The following is a 25665-nucleotide window of genomic DNA, read 5'->3' as shown; positions in this document are numbered from 1 at the left end:
TAGAAAGTTTGGTGGAAACAACTGAGCACTCATATATAAAGTAAAACCTATTTAAGCCTGTCTGAAGATGTAAAGTAATGAAGATGCAAGATGTTAACTTTGAACACTCAGGTTGCCAGAGAATTTATTTATTGAAAGCCTAGAGCAAGAATTATTAATAATATTGTATTCTCAGCCAATAGTATCCAAATTCTCAATCTTAACCTTTCTTGATTACTTAACCTTCACAATGCGACTTAGATGTTGTCTACTGAAAAGACACGTGACAGGTAAGCAATTTCTTCTCAACCACTCAGCAAGTCAATGTTCAAGCAGCCAGGAACATAACCCAGGTCTCCTGGCTCCAGACTGCTGGCTGTACCCCTAGAAATTGACCCTGGGTAATTCTGAAGCAGCTTTAACAGTAAGGTAAGCCTTTCAATGTGCACACAGTGAGAAGAACTTCTCACCTTCTACAGAGTATGAAATGAGTTGAATAATCAAGTTTTTTAAAGAAAAGCTGCGTCTCTGGTCTAGCTTTGACAAACACCATCTTAATGAGAATTTCATGAAACAATATAAAACTAATTTCAAACATATTTTAATAATAATTTAATGTTAGCTGATTCCAAAATGGAAACAGATGGTATTTTACAAACACTTATCATACACACTTCCTTCCTGGAACTGCAAATTACACTGAAGGTTTTGCAGTACCAGTCAGTTGAGCTCCTACAGGAGCATTATGCCAAATTCACACTCAACCTCAACAACTTGGCCCTTCCCAGAACTGTGCCCCATGAAACACTGATATCAGTGCTGAAGTCTTTAGTTTCAAATGCATTTCACAACAAATACACGATGAAGCATACCTGTCACAGACATTTTTTTCACAGAAATCCTTTCTTTCAGGTTTCTGCGTCTTCTGGAAGGCAGAGGCCTCAGAAGAGAATGTAAACAATTGTTATCAGCTGCTGTGGAATGCAATAGGATGCACCTGATTGGCTCATGTTCCTATGTTTATAATTAAGGGCCAATCACAAAGTGCAAGCTATGGAGAGAGTCCCTGGACACAACTTTGTTAGAGGATTCTTTCTTGCTATTCTTAGCTTAGGCAAGCATCTGCAAACTTCTCTCTTTATTCTATTTAGTATAGTCATAATGTATTATATATTATATATCAATAAATCCAGCCTTCTGATCAAGAAATAAGATTCTCATCCGTCTCTCTCTCTCACCAGCAGCGACCCACTCAGGACGCTGTAATACATACCCTAAGTGATGTTTTCCTATAAATTATAAGGTAAACAGAGAACGTTTCATTTAAATCACAAAAATTAGTGACAAGTTTGCAGCTAGAGCAATAGGACTTCTTTTAGCAAATGGCCCGCAATTATATTTAAGGAAATATTTATATTCATTATTAACATGTGAGTACTTGGAGCACTGTGGTCTCATTTACACCAGATAATTTTGTTCCAATTTTGTTTCTTCCTTCCCTCATGACTGGATGGCTTTATGATCAGCAATGGTCTTTCCAGGACTTTGAGAAGCAGATGCTGGGTACTACACAGACACTTCGCAGGAAGGACTTAACTCAAAAATAAATCAAGGCTTGGGTATTTGACAGGCATCCCAGAATAACCTGAGGACTAGAAGAGGTCAAAGTGCTTAGAAGTATAATGGAGGTAGAGAGAAAAGAGAGAGCAGTCAGGAAGCTGGCTAAGAAAACCAGGCAGCCAAATGCCCCTGTTAGGAATGTCTGAAAAAGCCAGTGCTCACTGAAAACTGGATGTATCAGAAGGTTTTTGTGTTACTTTAATCCCTCTTTTTTGAACAGCTTTTTCTTCTCTGTTATAAGCGAGAATCCCTTGACTTTGTGTGGGGTTACCTACACCCGTCATCAGGGACTGATGGAGACAAGGAATGCTGGAATAGACAAGCTGTAATCCAGGGCTTAGCTGAAGACTGAGGAAATCAAGCTATACCACATAAGGAAGGAAAAACAACGGAAAAAGTACAAGGTCCCATTCCCAATGGAGAGCTACAAGGAAAAAAAAAAAGAGGGACAAGGAAAACCAGCAGATGATCTTAGCACTGTAATTTCACAAATCATCTTACAAGACCAGGAAGGCATGGAGGAGTGTTGGTTTCTGTTATGTTCAGTTCCCAAGTGCCTGCCTACACTGACTGGTGAAAGTGCCACCCTTTAAATACTGGGTTTTATCTCTGGAAATGAACAAGTGAGTAGACTTCCCGCTGCACAGAGTCCGTAGCTACAGTTCCCTCCATTTGTGGAAGATGTTCTGTGAGTGCATCATGTGGCCAAATTTAATGAACATGTCCATAAAGCACAGAGATGTTTCATTTCAAGGTAGGCAATGTGTTATTTTCCCTTCCAAGCAGCCTTGTCAGTTAAAGACGAATATCATAAAGCAACCCTCAGGAAGAATTTTCGTCTGCTTTCCCCCACCTAATCCGCAGTATATTTAAAGCACTATGGATAAAACACTACATGCATCTGGCAGTTAATATGGAACTCAGGGCAGAAATTATGGCTCCATGAACAAATTGGGATGTCTCGCTGATTCTGGAAATGCTAAGAAGTTTCTGAAAGGTGCAGAGGTGATAGAGCAGGTGTGCAACAATGATTTACTGTGGAAGTCCTGTGCAACAAGCAACACCAAAAACATGAAAGAAACAAATTACATGTTATTCTGTTGCTTTCTTGAAAAACTATGAACAGTGGAGAAAGCCCAGCCCCAGAAATCAAAGATTTCTGCAATACAATAAAGGAGTCACTTAGGAATATAATGCTATTTATGTTCTTCAATGTCTTCGACTTGGAGCCTGTTCTCTAAGCCCTCCATCTCTCACAACAAGAGCTGCAAAAAGCCCATTTTGTTATGTATCCATTCTGTCTTGGGTTTGGACTATTTTTCTTCATGTTTCACTTATCAGTATAGCTGCTGGAGTTAAAAATTAGATGACTATTTAGCAGAATAACTTCTGCTAGACTTCTCTGTCTAGCATTCCATGTCTCTGTGCTCCTTTTGAATTCAATTCTTTTTCACACCTCTTCTCTTCAGCTGGGTAAGCTGAAGAGTAACAGATGAAGTTCAGCATTTTCCAACAGCACAAAAATCCAGATACTCCAGGTTAAAGTGTTCATCTTCCACACTCATACATGAATGCATATAATTTCTGCACTCCTGGGTGATGAATTAATCAACTGATCAATAAATCAATCCAACAGCAAAAATTAATGTCTCACCCAAGCTGGTGGGAGCTCTGTGCTTACCAATATTGAGAGTAAAGCTAAGAATCATTAGAAAGTCTGATGTGCAATAGGAGCTGCATGGTCTCTGGTGTGATCTTCTGTTTAAACAGAGCTACAAACCCTTCTTTCAGAATTTATTTGCCTTAACAAAGAGGAAAAAATTCACCAGAAATTTCAGTGCAGAAACAAGCAGAATTACTGAATGACTTTTTCTAAAGAAAAATATACCCTAACACCTTCATCACACTTGCTTTTCACAACAGGCACCCCCAGGGTAAGACACTGTCAGCCTATTTAGTCCTTTGGGTAACAGGCTAGAGGTGTTACTGACATAAAGGTGTTGCCCTAGTAAAGGTCCTTAGATATATGGTTGTCTGCCGCTATTTGAGCATTTACTGCTGGTTGTAGTTTCTGAGTCACACATTTTGCTGTAGGCAGTGAAATACCACTGTAGTCAGAGCTATTAAAAACCAAGCTATCAATGTGTCTGTCGTAAGTTAACATTAACTCAGTTAACCTGGATGACCTCTTCGGCAGTTGAGAGCAATTTAATTTATTCTTCTTCCTGCCTGCCAGATGAGTGGTTGCAAACCTAAAACAGAATCCTGGTATCTACCTCACTTAATTGCTCAATACCACAGTATTTCATAACTTGCTTGTATTGCTGCCCTCTGCTCCCTCCACAGGACTTCTGTCTGTTGGAGATGTGCTGCATCAACATTATCATCCCCGAGGATACATGTCAGTCTGTCAAGTTGGAATTTATCTAAAGCCTTCTCAAAGTCAGCAGAGAAACACAGAGAGAAATCCATTTGTACCAAAGTGTAACGTCTGAGGCTTAGGATTGCTTACTTCCCCTGTCTCCTGAACATAACTGATAACAGGCTGACTGCTATCCCTTTTTCCCGGACTGTTGCTCTATGTTCCTTCAAGAATTTAAAATAATTTTAAGTGCCTAGTTTATCAGATAGATAGCTCAGTGTCAATCACTGTTCATAGCATTAGGAATTGTTATGGAAGAATGTGGATCTGTGAAGCTTTCCTTCAAAGTGTCCTGCACATAGCTGGTAACAAAGTTTCAACTATTTGGTTTTTAACTACTACAAGGCTATGGCACTTCATCTCTAATACCACCCTCTTCTCTTATACCCTTTACTTTCTAGGTTCTAAGTCAGAACTATCAGCCCCTCTCTATGAATGTCTATCCCCAGGCTTATAGGAAGAAAAATTTTAAAGCTCTGTTCTGCATTCTTACCTGTCTTTCCAGAGTATTTTTTTCCTCTGCAGCATATTTTATTGGTTTGGATTTTCATCTGGCTAACCCTTTTTTATTCTCCAGAAATCTCCTGGTGCCCAAGTAAGGGGGGGGTTGGGTTCCCTTGCACTTCTGGCTTTGTAATGAAATTTTTAAATTCCTTCCTTCTCCTACATTTCTTCCACAGTTTCCATAATTTTCAGAATCCTGTCAGTACCTTTATGGCTCCTTAGCTTTGTATCTTTTCATTTACCCTCACAAGGAGGTGGTTTTATGTTCCAAAATTCAGAAATACCTTCAGGTTTTTTCTGCGTTTTTACTCTCTTCTGTTTAATGAATCTCCCCTTTGAAGTCTATTACTCATGTTTGTTGCATTTTAATTTCAAATCTACCTACAAATAATTGAAATTTTCTGTTTTACATTCTTTCAAATTTAACCGCTGCTAGAGAGGTGGTCTCACAAAGAGAATGAAGTTTTGATATTGCAATATATTTGATTTCTTGCAAGACCAGCTTTTCTGTTCAGCTGGGATGATGCTGAAACAAGACATTCTAGGTAACAGGAACATGTCTATTGTTTGCAAATTGAATCAACCTGTTTTCCTTTTTACTCTTAAATACAAAGCTGGAAATTGCCAATGACACTATCAATACAACTGCTTAACTTTCTGGCACTGCAATCAAATTCTCCCAGCCCTGCCTCTCTTTATCTGTTAAAGTACTTATAGCCCAGGTTTTGGGGTTTTTTTTCAGTTTGGTTTGGGGTTTTTTGGTTGGTTTTTTTTGGTTTTTTTTTTTTTTTTTTGGGTTGTTGTTTTTTGTTGGTTTTTTTTTTCCCCTCAAAATACTGTGTAGTATCTTAATTCACTTAAAAGTACCATATCATAAAGATTTCCTGGTTTTAAATGTTTCATTTCTCAGAGTTCCATACAGGTATGTTTTCAAGTGTTTGTTCTCCTCTGATGTTTTTGAAAGCTGTTTGATTTATTTTACAATTAATATTTATACCCCATGTGGTATTCTTCACTCATTAATTCTGCACCCATATTTTGCAAACCAGATTTTACAGAAGGGAATCACTAACTTACACCAGTTTCTACAGATGGATAATTAACCCCAAACTAGTAATTAAAAAATCATATTAAAAAACCCAAAGCCCATTTTCCTTCAGTTTTCTTGGAAGTGTCTCTTGAGTTTCAGTACAGAAGGTTTAAAAAGTTTCTGCGTAATTGTGGAATTCCACTAGAAAAAAAGAAAATTAAGAAAGTTAAAGAATAAGAAAGTTCAGTGTGATGATTCATTTGATCCTCTAAATGACTGCAAAATTTTCTAGAACTGCTAAAATAACACCGCTTCCTTCACTGACTTCATCTGATATTTCTCAACCATTTCAACTGAAGCCACCCAAATTATTCAGCTTGAGGCTGACACTCAAAAGTCAATCCAAATGTTTTAAATCTGGCAAAGGTACCAGCATTTAAGAAGAGGATCTCATACCAGTAAGCACTTGGCAATCTGAGCTAGAGGCATCCTTTTTTGCCAGAGCCATAACCACTGCCTTGGCCAGCTGCAAGCAGCTGTTTCTGAGCAGTGGCTGCTCAGCTCTGCACTGTTGGCTGCACTTCAGTGCCAGATGACACAGTCTCTATGCTCTGCTCTGACTAGAGCAGCACTGATTACATTTATCAGAAAAAAAAAACTTCCTTCACTAACAGCAAAAATTAATGTCTCACCCAAGCTGGTGGGAGCTCTGTGCTTACCAATATTGAGAGTAAAGCTAAGAATCATTAGAAAGTCTGATGTGCAATAGGAGCTGCATGGTCTCTGGTGTGATCTTCTGTTTAAATAGAGCTACAAACCCTTCTTTCAGAATTTATTTGCCTTAACAAAGAGGAAAAAAATTCACCAGATTGATGCATAATATTTTTGTGACTACACACAAATTTAGGAAATCCCTTCTGTGGAGGCTTCAACAAGAACATACATCTAAATGAGGAAGCTGTAAGCAGCATTGTTTATAGGAAAATAAAAGTTCTCAAAAGGTTTGCTTTAGCTTCCTAGCAGTCATCTGTTTTTAATCATTACCATATTAAAATACTGAGCAGGAAAGATCATTACAATACCTTTTAAATTGAACATGGAAAGAAAGAAATAGAATGAATTCGTTATTTGCAGATTTGCTCTGTGAAAAGTACTGCTTGGCCAGATTACACTGCACACATAAAAGGAACACTGAAAAATTAGCTTGACACAGGAATGCAAGGTGGAGAATAAAAAAATATGCAGGAAAGGAATTTTGTCCAGAGACAAAATTAAGAGTAGTGGATTGTAACAAGATTCCTGGAGACTGGCACTCCTTGCATAAATCTCTTGAACAAGCACTTTCAAACAAGGGCATCTCGAGTTGATTTACCCTGTCTGGATTCATTTTGGATCACTGCACACCTGCTGAAGCAGCCCTACAGCAGAGTTCACAAGGGGAGCTGTCAGGAGTGACCTTTCAGTGCTGCCGGAAGCTCTCTTCTCCCCCAAAGCTGAGCAGAACCAGCTCTTGCAAGTGTTGTGCTCCCAATTTGTTCTCCTGTGGTTCACTGAATGAATGCACTGACGGGATGCCCACATGAAACCACCATGGGAAGTTTTGGCATTTAAAGAGCGCAGGAAGAAAGTGATTCAAAGAGAGGCTGAATCGAAATCAGAACTCAGGAGGCCTTCCCAATGGCCTTAGCACACACCGATCCCCCCATCACAGATCATCGTAGTTGAGGGGGGATTATAATTTTTGACACATAACTTAAAATATAGAACTGTCAGGGGCAAGAGTTCCTACCTCATGTTTTAAATTATCAAGAAAAAGAGCCTCTCTATGATTTCATCATACAAGCAAGAAACAATGAGCACATGAGTTCTCTTGGGTATTTTGATAGCAGCTGGGATGCTCACCTGTGTTAAGTAAGACACAATTTTTCCTGCTTCACATACTTGAGTTTCATGCTCTTATCTTTCTAACTGAAGAACTGTAATTTTTCTCAAATCAGTTATATTGTTTGGATTAAGCCTAACAGGGCCCTTCTGATTTTTTAATGTGTTTTCCATGCTATAAACAACAACAAACAAACCTTCCAAAAATGGCTTACATACAGCTGATTGAGGATTAATCTTTCATGGTAAGCTAAATAAACAACAAAAAAAAATCATCTTGTTTTGTCATTCCAAAATTGCAAAAGCATTTTTGAATTTTAGGACTTGAATTGTCAGCTAAAAATAAGGATAATTAAATTATTTTTGTACAGTTTGTCACTTTGTTGATGCTTTTGGCAAATTTTTGCACTTCCAGAATACTTAGCATTTAGTTCAATGACATAAGCATCACATATGAATTCCTATAATTGCTTTTAGCTAATTTCTACATATAGAGAGCTTCCATACAGGCTTGAAATAGAACAAAAATGTGTTTTTTTTAAGGGAATGAAATGCAGAGGATGTATTTGGACTCTCAAGACTTCCTAGGATGTTTCATTCACGATGTGAGGATGGAGGAGGGTAGTTTATGCAGTTTTGGCAATGTATGGAACAATCCATCAAGTATCACTGTTTTAGATGTCTGGGTTGCAAAGATAAACACACTACAACACCCTCCATCCCAGCTCTAGTCACAGAGCCTTTTGGCTCGGTAGGATCCAGCTGCTTCACAATGAATGGTTTTTATGCTCCTCATCAATAAACTAGCTCAGTTGTTTTTCAGTTGTCAATCCTTCTTTAAGGTAGGGGAGACAGCGAATACCCAAGTGTGCAGCACCATGTGGCGATGAGTAATGACTGCAGCTGGCACAGCCCAAACCAAGGATTTCTGTGGCGTATATTTTAGCTGATCATGGAAATCTATCCATATGTGTAGGAGCTCTGACCATCTGCACAGGAAGGTGAGTTATGTAACTTCCTCAGGTTTTAATCAGAAAGGCAGCAGAGAGTTTTCATTTTAAAGGCAAAGCAATCATTAGGAGCTTTCCCTCTTGCATTGGGACACTGTGAGAGCAAACACTACTTGGGAACACCACGAGTTGAGGGTGCAGTGAAGCACAGCAGGAACACATCAGAACCCACAAAGGCTCTGCACACCCAGTGGGAATATCACTGAGAATGGAACCGTGGCTACAGCCCTGAGTTAAAACCACAGAGAGCATGCAGGTCTTGCAAACCAGAAAGAGAAACAAACAGTAAGGCATTTACCTTCCACATCAAGGCACCTAGGTGGGCTATCTGACCAGATAAGGTTATACATGCACTCAAGGATCTCTGCCCCTTCTAGTTTATATCCAGGAAAGCACTGATAATACACCACTGTTCCTACGGGGAAGGAGGCCCCGAACTCAGAAATGTTAATGTAACTATGAGGAAGAACCAACGGCCTCAGGCAACCTGCAAATTAAGAAGAGGGAGGTTTCTTTTATTATCAAGTGCTTATCTCAGTCATCTTCACACATCTCAGTTACTGTTTCTAAATTGAGGAGTCTGATTTTTCATCCTCTCCACTATGAATGGCATGTCTGCATGATCTCCCTCAGATAGATCTGCCTCATTATCCTGTTTCAAACCCTTTTGTTGTTTAGCCCACACGCTTTGCTAGCGTGGGCTTCACTCCCAACAAATCCAGGAAAGGTTTTCCGAAACCGACAGTATTTTGTTTAACAAACATTTACCATTTCAGCAGATGGCAATCTCTTTTTGAGGTAGAATCTTTAATAAATAAAGATTTTCATTTATATAAATGGTGAGTTTTATTCCTCCTCCTAAAAAATGACAGGTATGCAACCCTCTTACATATTAAAACTGCTTCTGTGACAAAGTGTACGCAACTGTAAAAGATTTGCAGGCAGAATTCATGACTTTGAAATTCTAGTCATGAATTGAGAAAGTCTAAAGGGACATGACTTCCTAGGAGCAGTCCCATGATAAATATTGAGCGAGGTCTTAGACTAGGTTATCAAAAATTTAAGGTATCTGTTATCATCATAAATCGTAAATGTAGTCAGAATCAGATACTATGTTCCAGTGCTACTTCTGGAATTACTCCTGAGGGATTTGTACCATGGCTGGTACTGAGCAGCGACAGTTAAATGGTCACCAACCAAAATTTGGGGCAACAAAGAGCAGTGAATTTAACAGATAGCATGTCTTTATAACATGTCATTCCTCATGACCCTAGAAATGACCCTCTGGGTAATGCTTGACACTGTTTGATTTTTTAATTTGCAATAATGTGGAGAAAAGATAACTAGTAATCATGGAATGACAAATAATATTTTAGAATTATGTGACTAATGGAAGCTGCATTATGGCTGTCCATAAATGGGTATCTTGCCACTACTAGGAATTTGTGAAGGATGTTCATAGGACTCCCGTAATTTTAAGCTAGAGGAGGAAACAAAAATCAGTCTGAGAACTGCTTGTAAGGTACTGGAATTTAAAACAAAAAGCCTAAGCAGCATTTCAAGCAGCCATTTCCTTGCAACAGTCTTTTGAGGGAGAGGAACAAAACCAAAAGAAAATAAAAGAAAAAGCTTGAAAGCGTTTTGCAGCATGCTGTACCATCAGAGCAACAATTTCAATAGCTGTTGAAGCAGCTGGTTATGTCCCTCTCAAATAAAGCTTCAAGCATCCTATCTGTTGGCTGCTACTTCTACCCTGATCAAGAATGCCCCCCATACACCACACTCATTCCTGCAAACTGAGCAGCACATCGAGCAGGACGACATAAGTAGCCCCCAGTGGGACAGAAAGAGCACAGACTGCCCAAGCAAGACCAAGCTTACCCTTCTCAGTACTGTATCAAGGAAAATTTGGTCCTGCTGGCTCAGAATTTTAATGCTCATTATGTTCCTGGTCATGTAGGACAGAGATTTATTTGAATTTGTATGACAGCCAAGCATTTGTGAAAATTTCTAGGTCTTCAAACACTGCTTGCAAAACTCCATTTTTACATTATTTTGCTAAGTAACATCATCCAGACCAGTAATTAATATTATTATCTCATGGTAAAAATAGAGGTTAGATTCTTATATACTCCACAATCCTTCCCCACTGCTCTGGCAAGGAAAAAAGGCATCTTAGTGTCATAAGACTCCCCTGCCTTCTGTAATGAAAGGGCCATAGAAATGTAACTGACAGCCTACCTAGAGCAAGAAGACAAGTTACTTTCATCTTACCAGTGCCTGACATGTCAAAAAGAAAATTCTGGAATTCTGCAGTAACTTTATGGAATTTGGCAAAATATGGCAGGGTCTTGAATCTGAATTGCCTGTTCTCTGCCTAGCCGGTAATCACAGCAGATGGGTCTTGTGAAATTGATTTCTTAACTTTTATTAGCACTGCTTTTATTTTGAAAAGCAGTTAATATTGACTATTAAGTAGGAGTAATTGATTGCGTTTCACAGTATAAACACAGCAACAGAAGTAACAAGCCAAGGGGTATTTGGGGTACTGCTACTAACTCAGTAAATATTACCTGTCAAAAAGTTTGCCCCTGGATCTTTGGCAAATACAGCATCTGCAAATCGATCTGTTAAGCATTCATCTCCCCCTGCTGCAAAAATTTTAATCTACTTAAGTTAGATGTGAGGTGCACCCCCACAGAAAGGGGCTGTACACTTCATACTGCCACACGTGATGCTATTGCTGATAAGACACCCCAAAACTGGCGCCTGCTTTGCTATGGTTTTGCAAAATCTCCCCTGTATGGATCTAAAATGGTGACCTAGCCTGGTAACATGTCTAAGTTTCTGCCCCAATGGAGGGCAGGATCTTGGGTGACAGTCTGATGTGCTACTGCTCCTGAGAAGTGTCCCAGTTCACCTGCCTGCCTGCCCTGACTCTGCAAATTGGTGTGACAGTAAAATTAAGTGCCTACAGAGAAGTGTTAGCTCTATGAGAGGACAGATGGCTTTGAAGAAAGTTGGGACTAACCCATTCTGCTCCTCAGTTAAAATCTCTTGCTGCTGTTCAGTGGGCCAAGCTTGTTACCAAGACGCGACTTGCTTAAAACAGAATCAGTGGTACTCAGATATGCTTATTAGAAATATGAAGGGAAAGGGAGCCCAGAGTTACTGAATAAAGCTGGCTTATCCCCAGCCATTTCTCACAGTCTAACTTGAGCTGGGATCCATGCTGTTGATATTTCTAGTTCTACGGCTAATGGCTTTTCTGGCCCAAATCATCCCTGTGCACACGCTGAATTTTCAGTCAATACGTAAAGGTTTAATGGACTGTGAATCTAATCAACAGCTCTGCTGAAAACTCTGACAGGAGAACAGGTACCAGTTTCTCTCCTCTACCCTTGCCTTCTACACAAGGTAAAGGAACATAAAGTGCAGTTAGAAGCTTAAATTATTTACACAAATTAATTGGTGCAAAAATGCAAGACACCCATCAGAACTTCTGACTGATTATCTTGATTGTTTTTTACTTTTTGATGCAGTGTATCTGTGTCAGATTTGAGATTTGCAAACAAAAAAGCAGTATTTAAAGTAGTATTATAAGCATGGGAATGGTCAGGGAGCGACATCTTTCCTGCACAGAGCAAAGGGGAAGAGAAATCAAAAAATCTTAGCAGCAGCACTACTCAAACACTGCACTGTGGAGCTTATCAGATCACTTAAATTCTTACAACTGTAGGAAAAAATATTGGCAAACTATGACAAGATGTATGAGCTATAAAATGGGACGTGCTGGAGTACTAAACCTTGACATATGGGTAGATTATCCCATGTTCCATCATCTTGGCATATGGAAACCATGTTGTCTAAGTCAGGGTAACGGATCTGGAATCCTTCATGACAGCTGATTATTAACTTATCGCCAGTCCTGTATGTCTTGTTATGAACCTCTGCATCTTCAACATGTGGAACAAGGCAATCTGTGACTTCATGAGAAAAAGAAATAGTAACTTAATTAAAAAACACAGCTAGCTGTTTAGTAATCAGGCTCTTAAAAAGAAGTAAGCATTTAATATAAGTGCTCTGCTTAAACGGTTTGGAAAATACATGCATTTCAGTAAAAGTGCCTTTTCCCTAGTAAGCCATCATTTTACCAAGTCTATAGCACGGTAGGAGAAGCTGAGGTGCTACAATAATGGATCGTTCCCCCAGCTTTTTAAAAACTAACAAAATTAGGAGCCTTTAGGAAGGCTGTGGTTGATTTTGGTCCTCCATTGATCATGTGTGCAATTACACTCCAAAGTCTGACTATCCCAAGGTTCCATGCAAAGGCAGACTCTGACAGCACTAAGGACAAGACAAAAGAAAAGATAAAATACAGAGATGGCATGAGGAACACAGAAAAGCTGCAGTTTTAGCAGACAGATGAAAATCGGGTACATTTACAAGGGTTTATCCAGCTCCATTCCAGAGTTCATTATGAGAACGCCTTCACTTTAATTTCCTTGATTATGTTTTAAACCAGATAGTTTTGTGTGGCTGCATTCATATGCCTTTAGAGGACATTTTTAGGGTCCTAAGCAGCATCTTGAGTGCTTGTAGAATACTCTCAAGAAGGGACTGCAAACCTGAAGTGATATACAGGGATGGGCCCTAGTGCCTGTCTGTGACACATGCATCAGACAGTCACAGATTTCACTCTAGGTACTAGTGCCAAAGACATCAAAATACAGAATGAAACTCAGAACACTTTAAAGATGTACAAATTGGAAAGGGGAACCAGGGGGAAAATCCTCTAATAATACCGAATAATTGAGAAAAAAGTCAAGAGGGTCTGAGGGAATAATCTGGGTGACTCAAAGTTCATCCTCATCACAAAGGCAAAGTGAGATGAAACGAGATGAAACAGAAGACAGGGAAAGATTAAATATTGGGAGAAAATTTTTGTCTGCCAGCAGTCAATCCATGACAGAGATGGTAATAAAAGTTTCCAGGCATCAAAACCTAAGAAGTATATCAAACACAAAAAAGACAGAAAAATGTTATAAGCCTGTGTTACTCTGTTTTATTCCCCCAACACCTCTACCATGATAGACAATTATATTAATTTAGGAATACTGTATTTCTTAAGGAAAAAAAATCCCTTGAGACTTGCATAGAAGAGAAAGTTTCTGCCATTTTCATGGGTAATTCTTGCTAAAGAGGAAGAGGCAAAGCTAAATCTGTATTTAGTACCTAATTGTTAGAATGCACCAAGCAAAGTGATAGTGACAGCTTGTTTGTTTCAAAGCACAAGTAGAAGGAAGATAAACTGTCATTTAGCAGAGGACTCACAAACTACTAAGAGCAAATGTATTTCATAATGTTTTTATTTAGTTAGGCAAACTGAGATTCCGTCACTGTATTTTACTAACCTGAAGGAGGACAGCGTTCCTCTCCCAGTTAAAATATACTTTGCACCTTCGCATCACAAGGATGTTTCTAAAATTCATTGTACTTAGCTAATTTTTTGGTATGCGGCCTGAGTACATTATTAGTTAACAATTCTTCCACTTCTCTTATTACTTTTTAGCAGCTGCTATGGGTGCCTCCTGCTGCTGGTAGCAGGAAGGGCTGGCAGCTTGCCAGGCAGGGTGAGAAACTGCAGCAAGAAGTTTTCTTAGAATTTATTTATTTATAAATGCACAAGTCTGGGAGGATCCATGCCCTAACTAGAGGTTGTAAAATACACTGGTGAGGGTGCACACATTACTTTCAAAGATAGAATAGTTTTCTCTCTCACTATAAAGTTAATCAGCAGAGAAGACAGCAGAGGATGCCTCAGAAGAAATGCCTTGCGCTAAGCCATAAATGCTGTCATGAAGAGGCTGTCCTGGGCACCCCACAAGGATGGGATGAAATAGATGGAGTACCTGCTTGGCAGCCACGCAGTAGGAGACTGGAGATGGATGCCAGAAGATAACGTCAGTGAACAGCTCCCTCTCTTTCTACAATGTCTTTCTGTTGCTATACAAATAAAGATGGTGTGTGTACACACAGCACAGTAAAACATGAGATTTCCCTTTCAAAGCGGAGGAAATGGATTCTGTAACAATGATCTATCACAGCAACTCCATCCCTATTATTCCAAGGAACAGCTGTAGATGAGATCACTTTAACCGGGTAGATGTTGGCAGAGAATGGAGATAAGTTGCTCACTGCACTGTCCTCCACCTTCCACATCCTGGCTGACTTTGATAACAGGCTTATTACAAGCCCCAGCTAAACACCAGACCAATGGACCACAATATTACAGCTCTTTTTCCTGATGCCTTGCAAGCAAATGCTTTCCCACTGGTTGAATTCATATTTAGCACTGAGGCATAAGCTGCAGTAGCCATCTCCCACGAACAACTGGATTAGCTGGCACAAAATCTGCTTGGAAAAGCTAGAAGGAAGTGACTGAATTTTAAAATGTCCTGTCCTAAAAAATACTTTATTCTAAGTCCTTCTCAGCAAATCTGCGGAAGCTGCTAAACCATTTAAGGGAATATATGGTCTTTAACCAGCATCAAGCAGCAAAGGCTATGACTTACACTCTTTTCTGGCAGTTTTACATCATCTGCTTAAATCTACTGTGTGAGTATCTAAATAGGCCAGCCAAAAGGACACATTTCTTATCTTGCAGGAGCAGAAAGAGGTGGGGTAGAGCCAACAGGCCTAACAGCCTGACAGGGACAAGAGCTCACCTTGCCCTAACTTTCATGAAGATTTGTACATTAGGAACTCTTGGCTTTAGCAAACCAAGAGTGTCCCCCATCACAGAAGATTGGTCTGAAGAATAAAATTCATTAAACAATATAGTTAGAGTATTTTGCTCAGGTGCAAACCAGCAGAACCTTTCAGAACTGTTCCTTCCACCCCATGGGGAAGAAAGATCACCCTACCTCCTCCCAAGAGCACTGGGACCACAATAGCAACTGAGAAGGAAGGCATGACCTAGACAGCATGGAGATAGCCACATCATCCATGGGTACCAGCTGGCCTGGGAAGTCTTGTATCTATTGCAGGTGAGCTCTTACCATCCAAAAATTATCCCTGGTCCATGTTAATCCAAGAAGGTGCTTGCAGGATTTACTTGGGAGTACTGCCCTGACAGATGCAGGTCCAAACCACGTCAAGGACCTTTACAACACTGTAAGAGTGTGTACAATTGAAGAACTGCCCAATCCCTGCTCTGGCACTGTTTTGTTTGCTACCTGTATGTAAATTCAAATGCAGAGGTCTGGTGCTCCTGTGTATCTTACTGTATCTACTTGTCAGAGACTGACAAGTCTCTGAATTAGCCTTGACTACATTGAGTCACACCACTGTCAGGCTGGAACAGAAAGAAACAGGGAGGAAGGATGAAAGGAATATCACGAAGAATTGGTTTGATGCAGGAACAGCTCATCTACATTCTGTTCTCTTCAAAGTAAGCATTTAAGAGCAATATTGTCCCTTGGTTTTTTTACTAGTGTTAAATCCATAGTACTGTGTTACTAGGATTGTTCTGTGGATGGCAAACACAGTGTTTTAGTGCATATTAAATAACCATTTCTTTTTATTGTCTTTGCTGGTATTTCAACAATGCAGAGAGATTTCACCTAAGATCTGTGCCCATTGAGCAGTGGCCTGGTTACAAATGTCACAGAGTGCTCAGAATCAGGGTTAAGAATCAACAAATACTGGGCAAGACAGATAAGAGATGGAAAAATAAAAATACTTCAGTCATCTCATAAACTCAGGGACAAAGGCAAAGCAAATGGAGGGCTAAATGTCCTACAGGAAAGCTGTAGCCAAGTCATGTACTAGCCTACTACTTTCACTGCAGCTTTATCAGCCTTGTCAGTGGGAGAATGAGGCACTGAGAGCATCTCCAAAGTTTCTGCCTGCAGAAGCACAGGGAGAGGAGGACACAGCTCTTTGCTTCATTGCCATCTTCATGCAGACTGTAAATTTAGATTCAATCTCACAGGAAAGAGTTCCAAGTAGGGCAACAGCCTCAGCAGCCACATTATCACAGTGGGAGAAAATTAGATTAAAGTGTGAACAACATGACATACTGCTCTTAAACAGTAAATACAAAATTCCTACCTCAGAGGTTTGGTATTTATGTGCATAACTGTATTAGAGCTGATGAAAGGTACAGTCACACCATGCTGTAGATCAACATAAGAACGTAACTCTAAGCATACAGATTTTTGACAGGGCATTTATTGGGCACCAAGTCATGCAACTTCATTCTCGTCCTCACACTTAGAATCTCCTGCCTCTTAACAAGACATGACAGACCTATAAAATCAAACAGATTGGGTGAAGAGCTCTAGGCAAACGTATTAGATCTAAAATCAGTTACATTCTGAAACAGGTTGCTTTGCTTCCTTTTGTAAATAGCATCCATTTGTGATTAGAAATTGTGCTACTAAACACATAACAACAATTAAACATACATAACATATAGATATAAAATTATCCTTCTCTGAATTCAAACTCCTGAGAGTAAATGAACTCCAAAGTACAGTGTTTTCAGTGTTTAAGCTCAGCTGGCACTGCCTGATATTGAAATATGCTGGGATGAGAGGCGTGGAGAGCGTACCATAGCCCACGGAGCAGCCACACCCCACCATAAATGGTAAGTGCAGCATAAAGTTTATTTCACCTTGTGATAGGTAATGATGAATGGGAAAACATCAACTTCTCCCTTCTCCAGCAGTTGCTAGAAATTTCAAATTTCTTTCTATATATCATTACAGAACTTCTGCAATGAAAACTTTTATGTATGTCATTAGACAGCTGAGAATCACAAACCCTGTGATTCTCTCTTAACTCATATCCAGATGTGCCATGTTCCTACACTGTCCTCCTCTCTACCACGACCCTCTCTCAATATTCTGCTCCCAGTGTGCAAAAGGATCAGTTCTAAAAATCACTTAAGCCAGTGCCTAGGCCTCATGGACTGCCACTGAGCCTTTACTTAGTATTTCTTCTGAATCAGTGCTGCTATTGCGCAATGGAAAGAAGAATTAATGCTGTATTCTAATACCTGAGGTATTATAATAATGTTAATCAGGGAAGTACTTAAGCACTTGATTCACTAAATCCTAAATCAGGGTCCTACTCTTTGGTCCAAGTAATAAGAAGCATTTTTGCATCTGCCTATTTTGAGCAAAGAACTTTAACAAGACTAATCACATAATTACAGTTATGCTCCAGCTTAAGTGTTTTACTTGATCAGAGCATTGGCTAGCAATCTTTTTTAAGTGTTCTATGCTGGAAAGTAATTATTATCTCTAAAGCAACTGTTGCCACATCATCCATCACATTCTCATCTTCCAATTTCTTTCTTTTTTGAAAACGTCTCGTTCGAATGTTGATCACACTGACATTAGTGACAGTTTTGTTGCTGATGGCATTGTGATCAGAAACTTCCTCCACAGATTTCCACTGGGATGGAGGGAAGAGGTTTGAATATTTAATAAAAAACATTAATGCTTATTTTAAAAACTGCAGTGGATTATACAGGCAACATTTCAAAGATTCACATCAACATTCCTAGCTTCCTGCTGTGCTTAAGGAAACAGAATTTCCAACCATTAAAGCTTTTTCTGGTAGTTCCAATAGCCAATTTAGACACAGGCTGCTGTCACGCTATATTTTTTCTTAAATAACCATGGCAGGAGACAAACAAGGTCATTTATGAAAAGTGGCTGTCACAGAAGAGGTCACGTCTTTCATACATAGTTATTTTTAAAGGCATCAGGTTATTTCTTCAAAGCTGACCCATGCGGCCACATGATGAGGTGCTGTTGGCACCCCTTTGCCTTTATTTCTAGACATCAGCTGTCACCTGATGAAACAGCTCACGACTGTGTCCCTTATGGCTCTGTAGCCCATGGCCTCACAGCTGTCCAGGAGAACATACTTAACCAAAATTTCTCCTGCCAACCAGCCAGCTGCCTGAAAGCCCATGCACTCCTTACCAGCTGCCTCTGGCTACTCTCTCCATTATCTCATGCATTACTTTCACACTGGCTGCTGTTTAGAGTTGTTCCCTTCACATGCATCTCCTGAGTGTGGTCTTCCCAGGCCGTGCTTGTCCCTGTCATGTCACATCCCTGTCCTGGCACAGGATTCTCACACCTACCCCCCAGGATCACAAACAAGTACCTGCAGTTTTTATAAAGGCTAAGTGATGCATGATCCTATGCAGTAAGTGTGTTTGTGAGTCACATAAGTCTTCAACTACCTCTGAATAAAGTCCATGTATTTATTTCAAACGGTGAAAGGTAACCTGAAGTAGAATTTATCTTGCTCCAGCATGAAGACAATGAGGCAATGACTAATGTCTTCAGTGGAGAACTCACAACACTAAAATGTAAACACTTTATTTAACCAACACTTTTCATGTCTGTTGACTTTAATAGCTCTGTTGACCAAAAATAAATCAACAACAAGGACAGGTTATATCTTTAATATACTTGGGGAAATAAATAATTTGTGTTGCTTGGGTGTACTTTGGCAAAAATTTACAGTTATAAAATCAAATCAATCCAGCCTCTAAGACCTAGAAGAAGAAAGCAATGAAACATCCTAAGTATTTAAAACCAAATACAATTTCAAATATACAATAAATGGTTATGCCATAATAGTCTGAATTATCTCAGAGTCAACTTCTACCCTGGCTTTAAACTTTTGCAGCCTCTGTGTATTCGATTTTGCTACTTGACTCATGCATACATCACCCAATACTATTGTTTAAAATTCCTGATTAGCAGGAGCAGTAGCAGTGGAAACTGATTGCATTTTTCTAGTAAAATATTGCAGAAAGGAATATTAAGTGGGCAGCTTTAACAAATAGTTACATGTTAACTTACAATGGAGGTTGTTTTTCCTCTCTGCATCAATTTGTAGCTAGTTAAAAAGGGAGGTTAAATTCTATTTTCACATTTCTTTATGTTCCTTTCAATACACACAGCCTCTCATGGTACAAATTTAACTAACAAAGGAGAATTAGGGATGGAAAATTAAAGTATGTATCCAACAAGACACAGTGAAATGGACTCCAGCCTGTTGTGTTTTGTCCAGAGACAGACAGACATGGTACATGGACAAGTGAGAAGAACTGATGTGGTGAACACCTTGAAGAAAACTAACTTACCTTCTTGTAGGCACACAGGTTTATCACTGGGTTTCCAGTTCAGGGAGCCATTAAAGTGTCTCACACAAAGTTTTTTGGAAGTACCATTGAGCCTATATCCTTCTTGGCAATGGAACCGGACCACCACACTTTCAAAGAAAACACCTGCACTGGGCGTCTTGTAGCCATGTTCAGGAGCCCCAGGATCAGCACATGCTTGCAGGTCATCAAACCCTGTGTCAGACAAAGATATAATTCAACTGTGCTCATTTACTTCTCATGCTTTTTCTGTCTTTATCCATTACCTTCACAAGGACCTTGTACCTTCCATATTGACCACTAGCAAATCTGCTTGGGTACCAGGTACTCCAGGGTTGGAGACGACCCACCCCCAGCTGAAATGCTCAGGTGACAGAAGTACTCCTGTCTTTTCATGCAGCAAGTAGCTGCATGAAGCAAAAGTCAACAACACTCCTTGGTAGCTGCCCTGGATAAAAATAAAGCACTTGACCCAGCCTACCAGTGGGGATTGCTCAGTAATGTGTCTGTAATCACTTCTGGGGACTATGGGAATTTGGAGGCCTCATGCAGCCACTAGTAAGAATAATAATGTGTCAGAACCAGAGAGGAGAGAAAATAAGGGGGCATGAAACTTAACTGCCATCCAAAGACACAGTAATTGAAATAGGAGAATTGCTAAGTACAGTGAGATTTCAAGATGGGAGAGAGATCTGCCACAGGGGAAAGGGACACTGTGATGTTAGATGAATGCGACCCTCTTATCTCTTTGGCTTGGTGGCCCTACCACACTTTCCACACATTGTTATGGGAGTGCTGTATTACTCCATTGACACCAGAAGGGAATTTTAAAGTCCATTACCTCTACAAAATTAACTGTAAAATAACAAACTAAACCCCAACAGTTGCAATCAATAAATGTGATTGTTTATCACTTTCTCAAACTCATTTCAATGCCATTTGCATAAGTGGAAGCTTTCTTTACTGCAAAGCAGCAAAGGTTTAGTGCAGCAGTGAACAAGGGCTGCGTACAGAAAGAGCAAATAGCTTTGGAACAGGAACAGGAGGGGGGCAATTAATGCTGACGGGAGGGATGCCTGGAAAGTGTTAAAATCATTGGATGGTAATTTTAGTGTTTTGATTTTAAAAGAATTGTATCAGACAGCCTCAGCTACTTCCTGCATAATAAGAATCAGATGCCTCCACGGTGCAGTCAGAGAGAAGGAAGATATTACAGTAAAGGACTTTTTGAAATAAATCTCCATTTCCCGAAGCTAAATCATTCCCTCTGCCAAGGGCTCATTGTGATGCTGTGGCAGCCAAATGGAGAGCACTGAAGGTGATGAAGGGCTCTTGCATTTGAGCACTGAATATCTCTGCTCAGTCACCTGGCTGACAGCTGCTAGTGAAGAAGCAGGAGGCCTACATCAAGCCACTTGTGTCCTATGTCCCATCACCTGTTTCTGTGAGCAGAGGCAGGACACACTGTGGAGTCACCAGGGTGGATTGCACATTCCTGGATTTCCAGGTCCTTTGCTGAACTCCCCAGCCAGGCTGTAATTCCCAGGAGGTGATGTGATGGACAGAACCCAGCCCAAATTCCATGACCAACAGCCACCCTGCGCCCCTCTGCAGTGCTCCAACACCTCTCCACTTCCCCAGCATCCCCTCTCCTGGCTGAAACAGCACAAGAGCAGCAAAGCAGCTGCTCTTGCGCAGCTTCACTCCTCCTCCAGTGCAGTTCATCCTGGGAATTGAAGCATCAGTGCAGTGGCCAAGTCAAATACATCCCTGAATTCCACCCACGCCTGGCTCATCTGCCTCAGCTCAAGTCCTCCAGTGTAAATCACCCCAGACTCTGTAATTTGCCAATGGGATGAACAAGGAGAAGCACAGTCATTATGATCCTGGGATTACACGCTGTAGGCAATACTTATTAACAGAGAAAGGCTGCCCATTTTTACTGGAGATTAAAAAGAAGCTTCTTATGCTCCAGACAGCAAGCCCACATCCTTTAATAATGTCAGTGAAGATCTTAATTATTTCCCATTAAACCAAGGGATAACATGACATTTAGATCAATTTTGTTACTTCAGTAGTCTCGGAATTTGCAGTCAGGGGAGGAATACTGTAACTCTCCTTGAGATATATGTCCTTTCTCACTAGCTGCATCAGGAAAAATTACACTGCTGCCTACTACTTTGCCTCTGCAACAGCACACGAAAAGGAAAGGTGCTGAGGTCACACACAATTTGCCTGGTAAAAAAAATGAGCCAAGCTCATTTCTCAGTTTTCAAAAAGTCAAATATGCAAAGTTAGAGATTTTTACACTTGTCAGCACAAAACCAAACATGGAAGGCAAAAATGTTTCCTTCCCTAGAGCAGGCTAATTTTGTGACCCTACTGCCACTTTTCTGGTGACCCTCCACAAGCAAAGATTTCCATTCTTCCTTGGAATCCTTTTGCAGTGTGTGGGTCTCTCAGGTTCTTTTTGTTGAGTGCGGTTAGCAAGCAGACAAATCTATCTATCCCCAAGGGGAATTCCCAAGTAGAAACTGGAACACGAATGGGAAAATTGAATTATGCACCCTCTGGTTTCTACAGAGCCAGCAGACAGCAGTTACTCAGTAACTGCATAATAGATGACACACGGACTCAGCAGAGGATCACCGCTTCCTGGCTTGTTCCTGAAGCAAGGAAGAAGGAAAAAGCCTCAGGGAAGAGCCAATTAGGCAGATGGCACACACAATACAGTAGCATCTCATGGTAAAGCCATGAAGGCAAAGCAAATAAGTCCCTAACCCCATCTTAGCTCCATAGATAGGAACAGTAGATGCAGCTCAAATCAAAGTCCTGCTGGAAACAATGGAAGGCACCTGGATGTCAAGCTTCTTATGAAAGTGTAGATGATCCAGGCACAAAGCAGAGAAGGCAGGGCTGTGCTGGGGCTGGGAAGAAGGAGGTATGAGGAAGGTATGGGAAGGCTGCCCCTGTGCTGAGGATGTCCCAGTGCACAACAGGCACTGCAGGTGTTCCAAAGGGGCAATTGCCACCAGAGAATTCCAGAGAAGCCAGGAACTGCTCTGATTTTCACCAGGCCTGCTCCTCTCTTGCACAAGAGCTGTGCTGAAGTTTCAACAGCTTATTTAGCAGACAGCTAAGTCCATCAGTCTTTTCCAATTTAAGTATAAACTTTCTGGTACAGTATTCAAGAACAATAATGCTCAAACATCCCTGAGAATTGCCATCTTCCATTTCTTCTTAATAATAGCAGAATTAGACCCTTTACATAATAATCCTATCCATACTATCTCATCTAGTTAAGCTCCACCCTATAAAAAAAAAATTTAAATATATGTCTTCAGTGACATATATTGGTAAATTTTTTTTCTCACAATCTTTGTTTTCTTTTCTTTTTCCAAACTATGCATTTAAGAGCAGCTACTCCAAGTTGTGACACAGTAATTTTCTAATGGTAGGAGTAATCCTACATAATAGATGAGATGCTATAGCCATCTTATGGTCTAATCCCTTTAGAACCTGATAAAAAAAGCCAAAAATCTGCTCAGCTGGAGCCATCATATAGGTCTTTGGAAGAGAAAGCCAGTCTTTCAGCTATAATAAAAAGCTGCTATCCATTAGGTAAAAGGTATATCAGGTAAGATAGAAAGTAACTCAGAACTACAATGGCTTCTGTTTCTTGACAAACCCTTCAATAAGTCTTTGGGGAAAAGATTACTGGACTTTTTCTCATGGTTAAAAGGAGGGAAGGGGAAATCATCATCACTACCTACTAGTAAAAATTATACAACACACTTCTTAAATAAAGAAGTAAACTTTCATGTTGCCTATATAGTAAAAATTTAGTAAGGCCAGCAGCCATCATAATCAATACTACATCATTAGCAGCAACTTTATGGAATGCTATTGCATGGCTTTATATCCCTAAAGTAAACACTACACAATTACTGCTGGAACTGACTATTTCAGTAATCAAAATAGGTTAATATTTGGTCCAAATTGCAGACTTTCTGTATCACAGTACATTTAAGGGATATTGTGTAAAATTTCATGGACAATAATGTCTTCTTGGCAAAGTTAATGAGCACATAAGGTCATCATCATCAACAAAGCATGCAGTTGATACAGAATATATTTTGGGGTTGGTATTTACCAATTTACCACTTTTCTACTCTTGGACCAACCAGAAAATAGCAATGCTCTTGATTTGGATAACCCTCAAGCAGATTATATGGTGCTTACTTTACCTAAATTTCTTGGTATTGTCAGTCAGGTAAAATAATGTAAAATTAACGAGAAGACTGAAAAATGAGCAATGTCCTCCTTGGGGTATAAAATGAACCATTGTAAATAACTTGATCAGATTGCTCCAAGAATTCTGCATTATACATTCTCAAACTTAAAATTATTCATCTCATCCCCAATGAAAAGCCTGAAATGCTGGAATCCAGGGGAACATTACATATGTGTGATGACAAGAAATTGTGACAGCCACAACTGAGCTTCAGACATGCTTAAAAAAAGGCAGGAGGAAGAGCCCCTCAGTTCATCCCATAAATCTATTTTTCTCTGCTTCTTTTTCTCAGTTGCGTGTTTTGTTTTCCTTGTTTCCCCTCTTCTCTCACCTCTGTATCTTATAGCTCCTTGTAAATTCATGGTGCTGGCAAGGTGATTTCTAATCTAGATTTGATGGACTTCTTTGCCTCTAAAGCTGCTATAAAACATTTCACTGACACACTGCTGATCCATGTGAGCTCAGAACTGGCTTCACTCATTCTTAAACAGAGGCATCACTCTCATTCCATTTTGTTATATACACCCAGTGAATGAAAAGTGACATATAATGTGCAATAATATTCAAGACAGAGAGTATTTTCAGTGTTTGTCTTCACCAGGATGGAGAACGGGCTTCTTGTACATCAACATCTGCATTTGGGTTCACTAAATCTGTCTCAACCAGAAGCAGGGGGAAGCAGAGGCTTCACAGACTGTGGCAGGACCAGACTGCCTGCACACACATTTTAGAAGGAGTCTGTAAACACTGCAGGAGCAGGTTATTTTAGGCCAGCTCTCAATAAAAAGCCATTCTGGAACTAAAACAGAAGGGCCACAAGTGTAAACATGCCAAGGGCTTGCTTGTCTTGTACAAAGGAAAAGTTGTTTTCATCCCTTCAGGAGTTTCTGCCCTGTTTCTGTGAAAGCCATGCAGTCACAGCACTGTGTGCCTCTGGCTGTTTATGCTTCCTTGCTGCTGCTGATGTTAATTGAACTATCCATGCACCCTAGGAACAAGAAAAGGAAGATGTGCTTTGATTAGCATCTAGACTTGGAAGTGAAATTTAATTATAAAGCTATGATTTCATTAGTGAAATGCCTGCTAAAATCTAAACTCTCCTTAATCCCTGAAAGGTCAGTAATGGTTAAGCTTCCCTGAGACTTCAGCAGCTTTGCAAAGCTGTGCCTTGTTCAGGATGTGAATCACAGCCTCCCTTGCTACCCTTGCAGAACACACTCCCAGCATGGCTGCATATCACTCCTCATTGGGCTAAGCCTTACCCAGGGCAGACTAACAAGCCACTGGAAGAGACAGAGAAGCTCAAATTACTTTGTAGGAGAAACAGAACAGCAAAAAAGACCTCCAAGGACAGGTATTTTGCTTAAGTCACAAACTGATCTATCAAATCAAGAACACCGTTAAGCTACTTACAACACAACATCCTTCTTATAACACAAGAGCATCATAGCAGAAAAAAAGAAAATCAGTGTGTAATGCAGCTCCTGAGCACCAAACCGACCCATCTGCAGTAAAAAATGAACATGCAAGCCCTGCATGAAGAGCAGCAGACTCCAAGAGAGGCAATTGGTCATTCAAAAGGCTGAAAGGTTCACTCATTTGCAGTTCCTCATTTTTCTGATCTTTCATCTTCTCCCACAACCCCGGCCTCCCATCTGTGTTCTCCATCCTCCTTCACCACAACCCACTGTCAGCCAACACCTGACCTGGCCTTGCACTCTCCTAGAA

General features: G+C 40.1%; 1 protein-coding gene across 1 annotated transcript in view; it reads right to left on the bottom strand.

Moving 5' to 3' along the window:
* The window catches only part of SUSD4 (sushi domain containing 4), an 84923-nt gene that overhangs the window by 12128 nt on the left and 47130 nt on the right, over positions 1-25665 (bottom strand). The window contains exons 2-4 of the mRNA XM_059469363.1: positions 19626-19838; positions 12253-12432; positions 8745-8933 (exon numbers count right to left, since the gene is read on the bottom strand). Coding sequence (XP_059325346.1) covers positions 8745-8933; positions 12253-12432; positions 19626-19838 — 582 coding nt within the window. The remainder of the gene's footprint in view (positions 1-8744; positions 8934-12252; positions 12433-19625; positions 19839-25665) is intronic.

The sequence above is a fragment of the Ammospiza nelsoni genome, chromosome 3, assembly GCF_027579445.1.
Source record: "Ammospiza nelsoni isolate bAmmNel1 chromosome 3, bAmmNel1.pri, whole genome shotgun sequence".
Classification (NCBI taxonomy): Eukaryota; Metazoa; Chordata; class Aves; order Passeriformes; family Passerellidae; genus Ammospiza; species Ammospiza nelsoni.
This window is presented reverse-complemented; position numbering and strand designations above follow the sequence as displayed.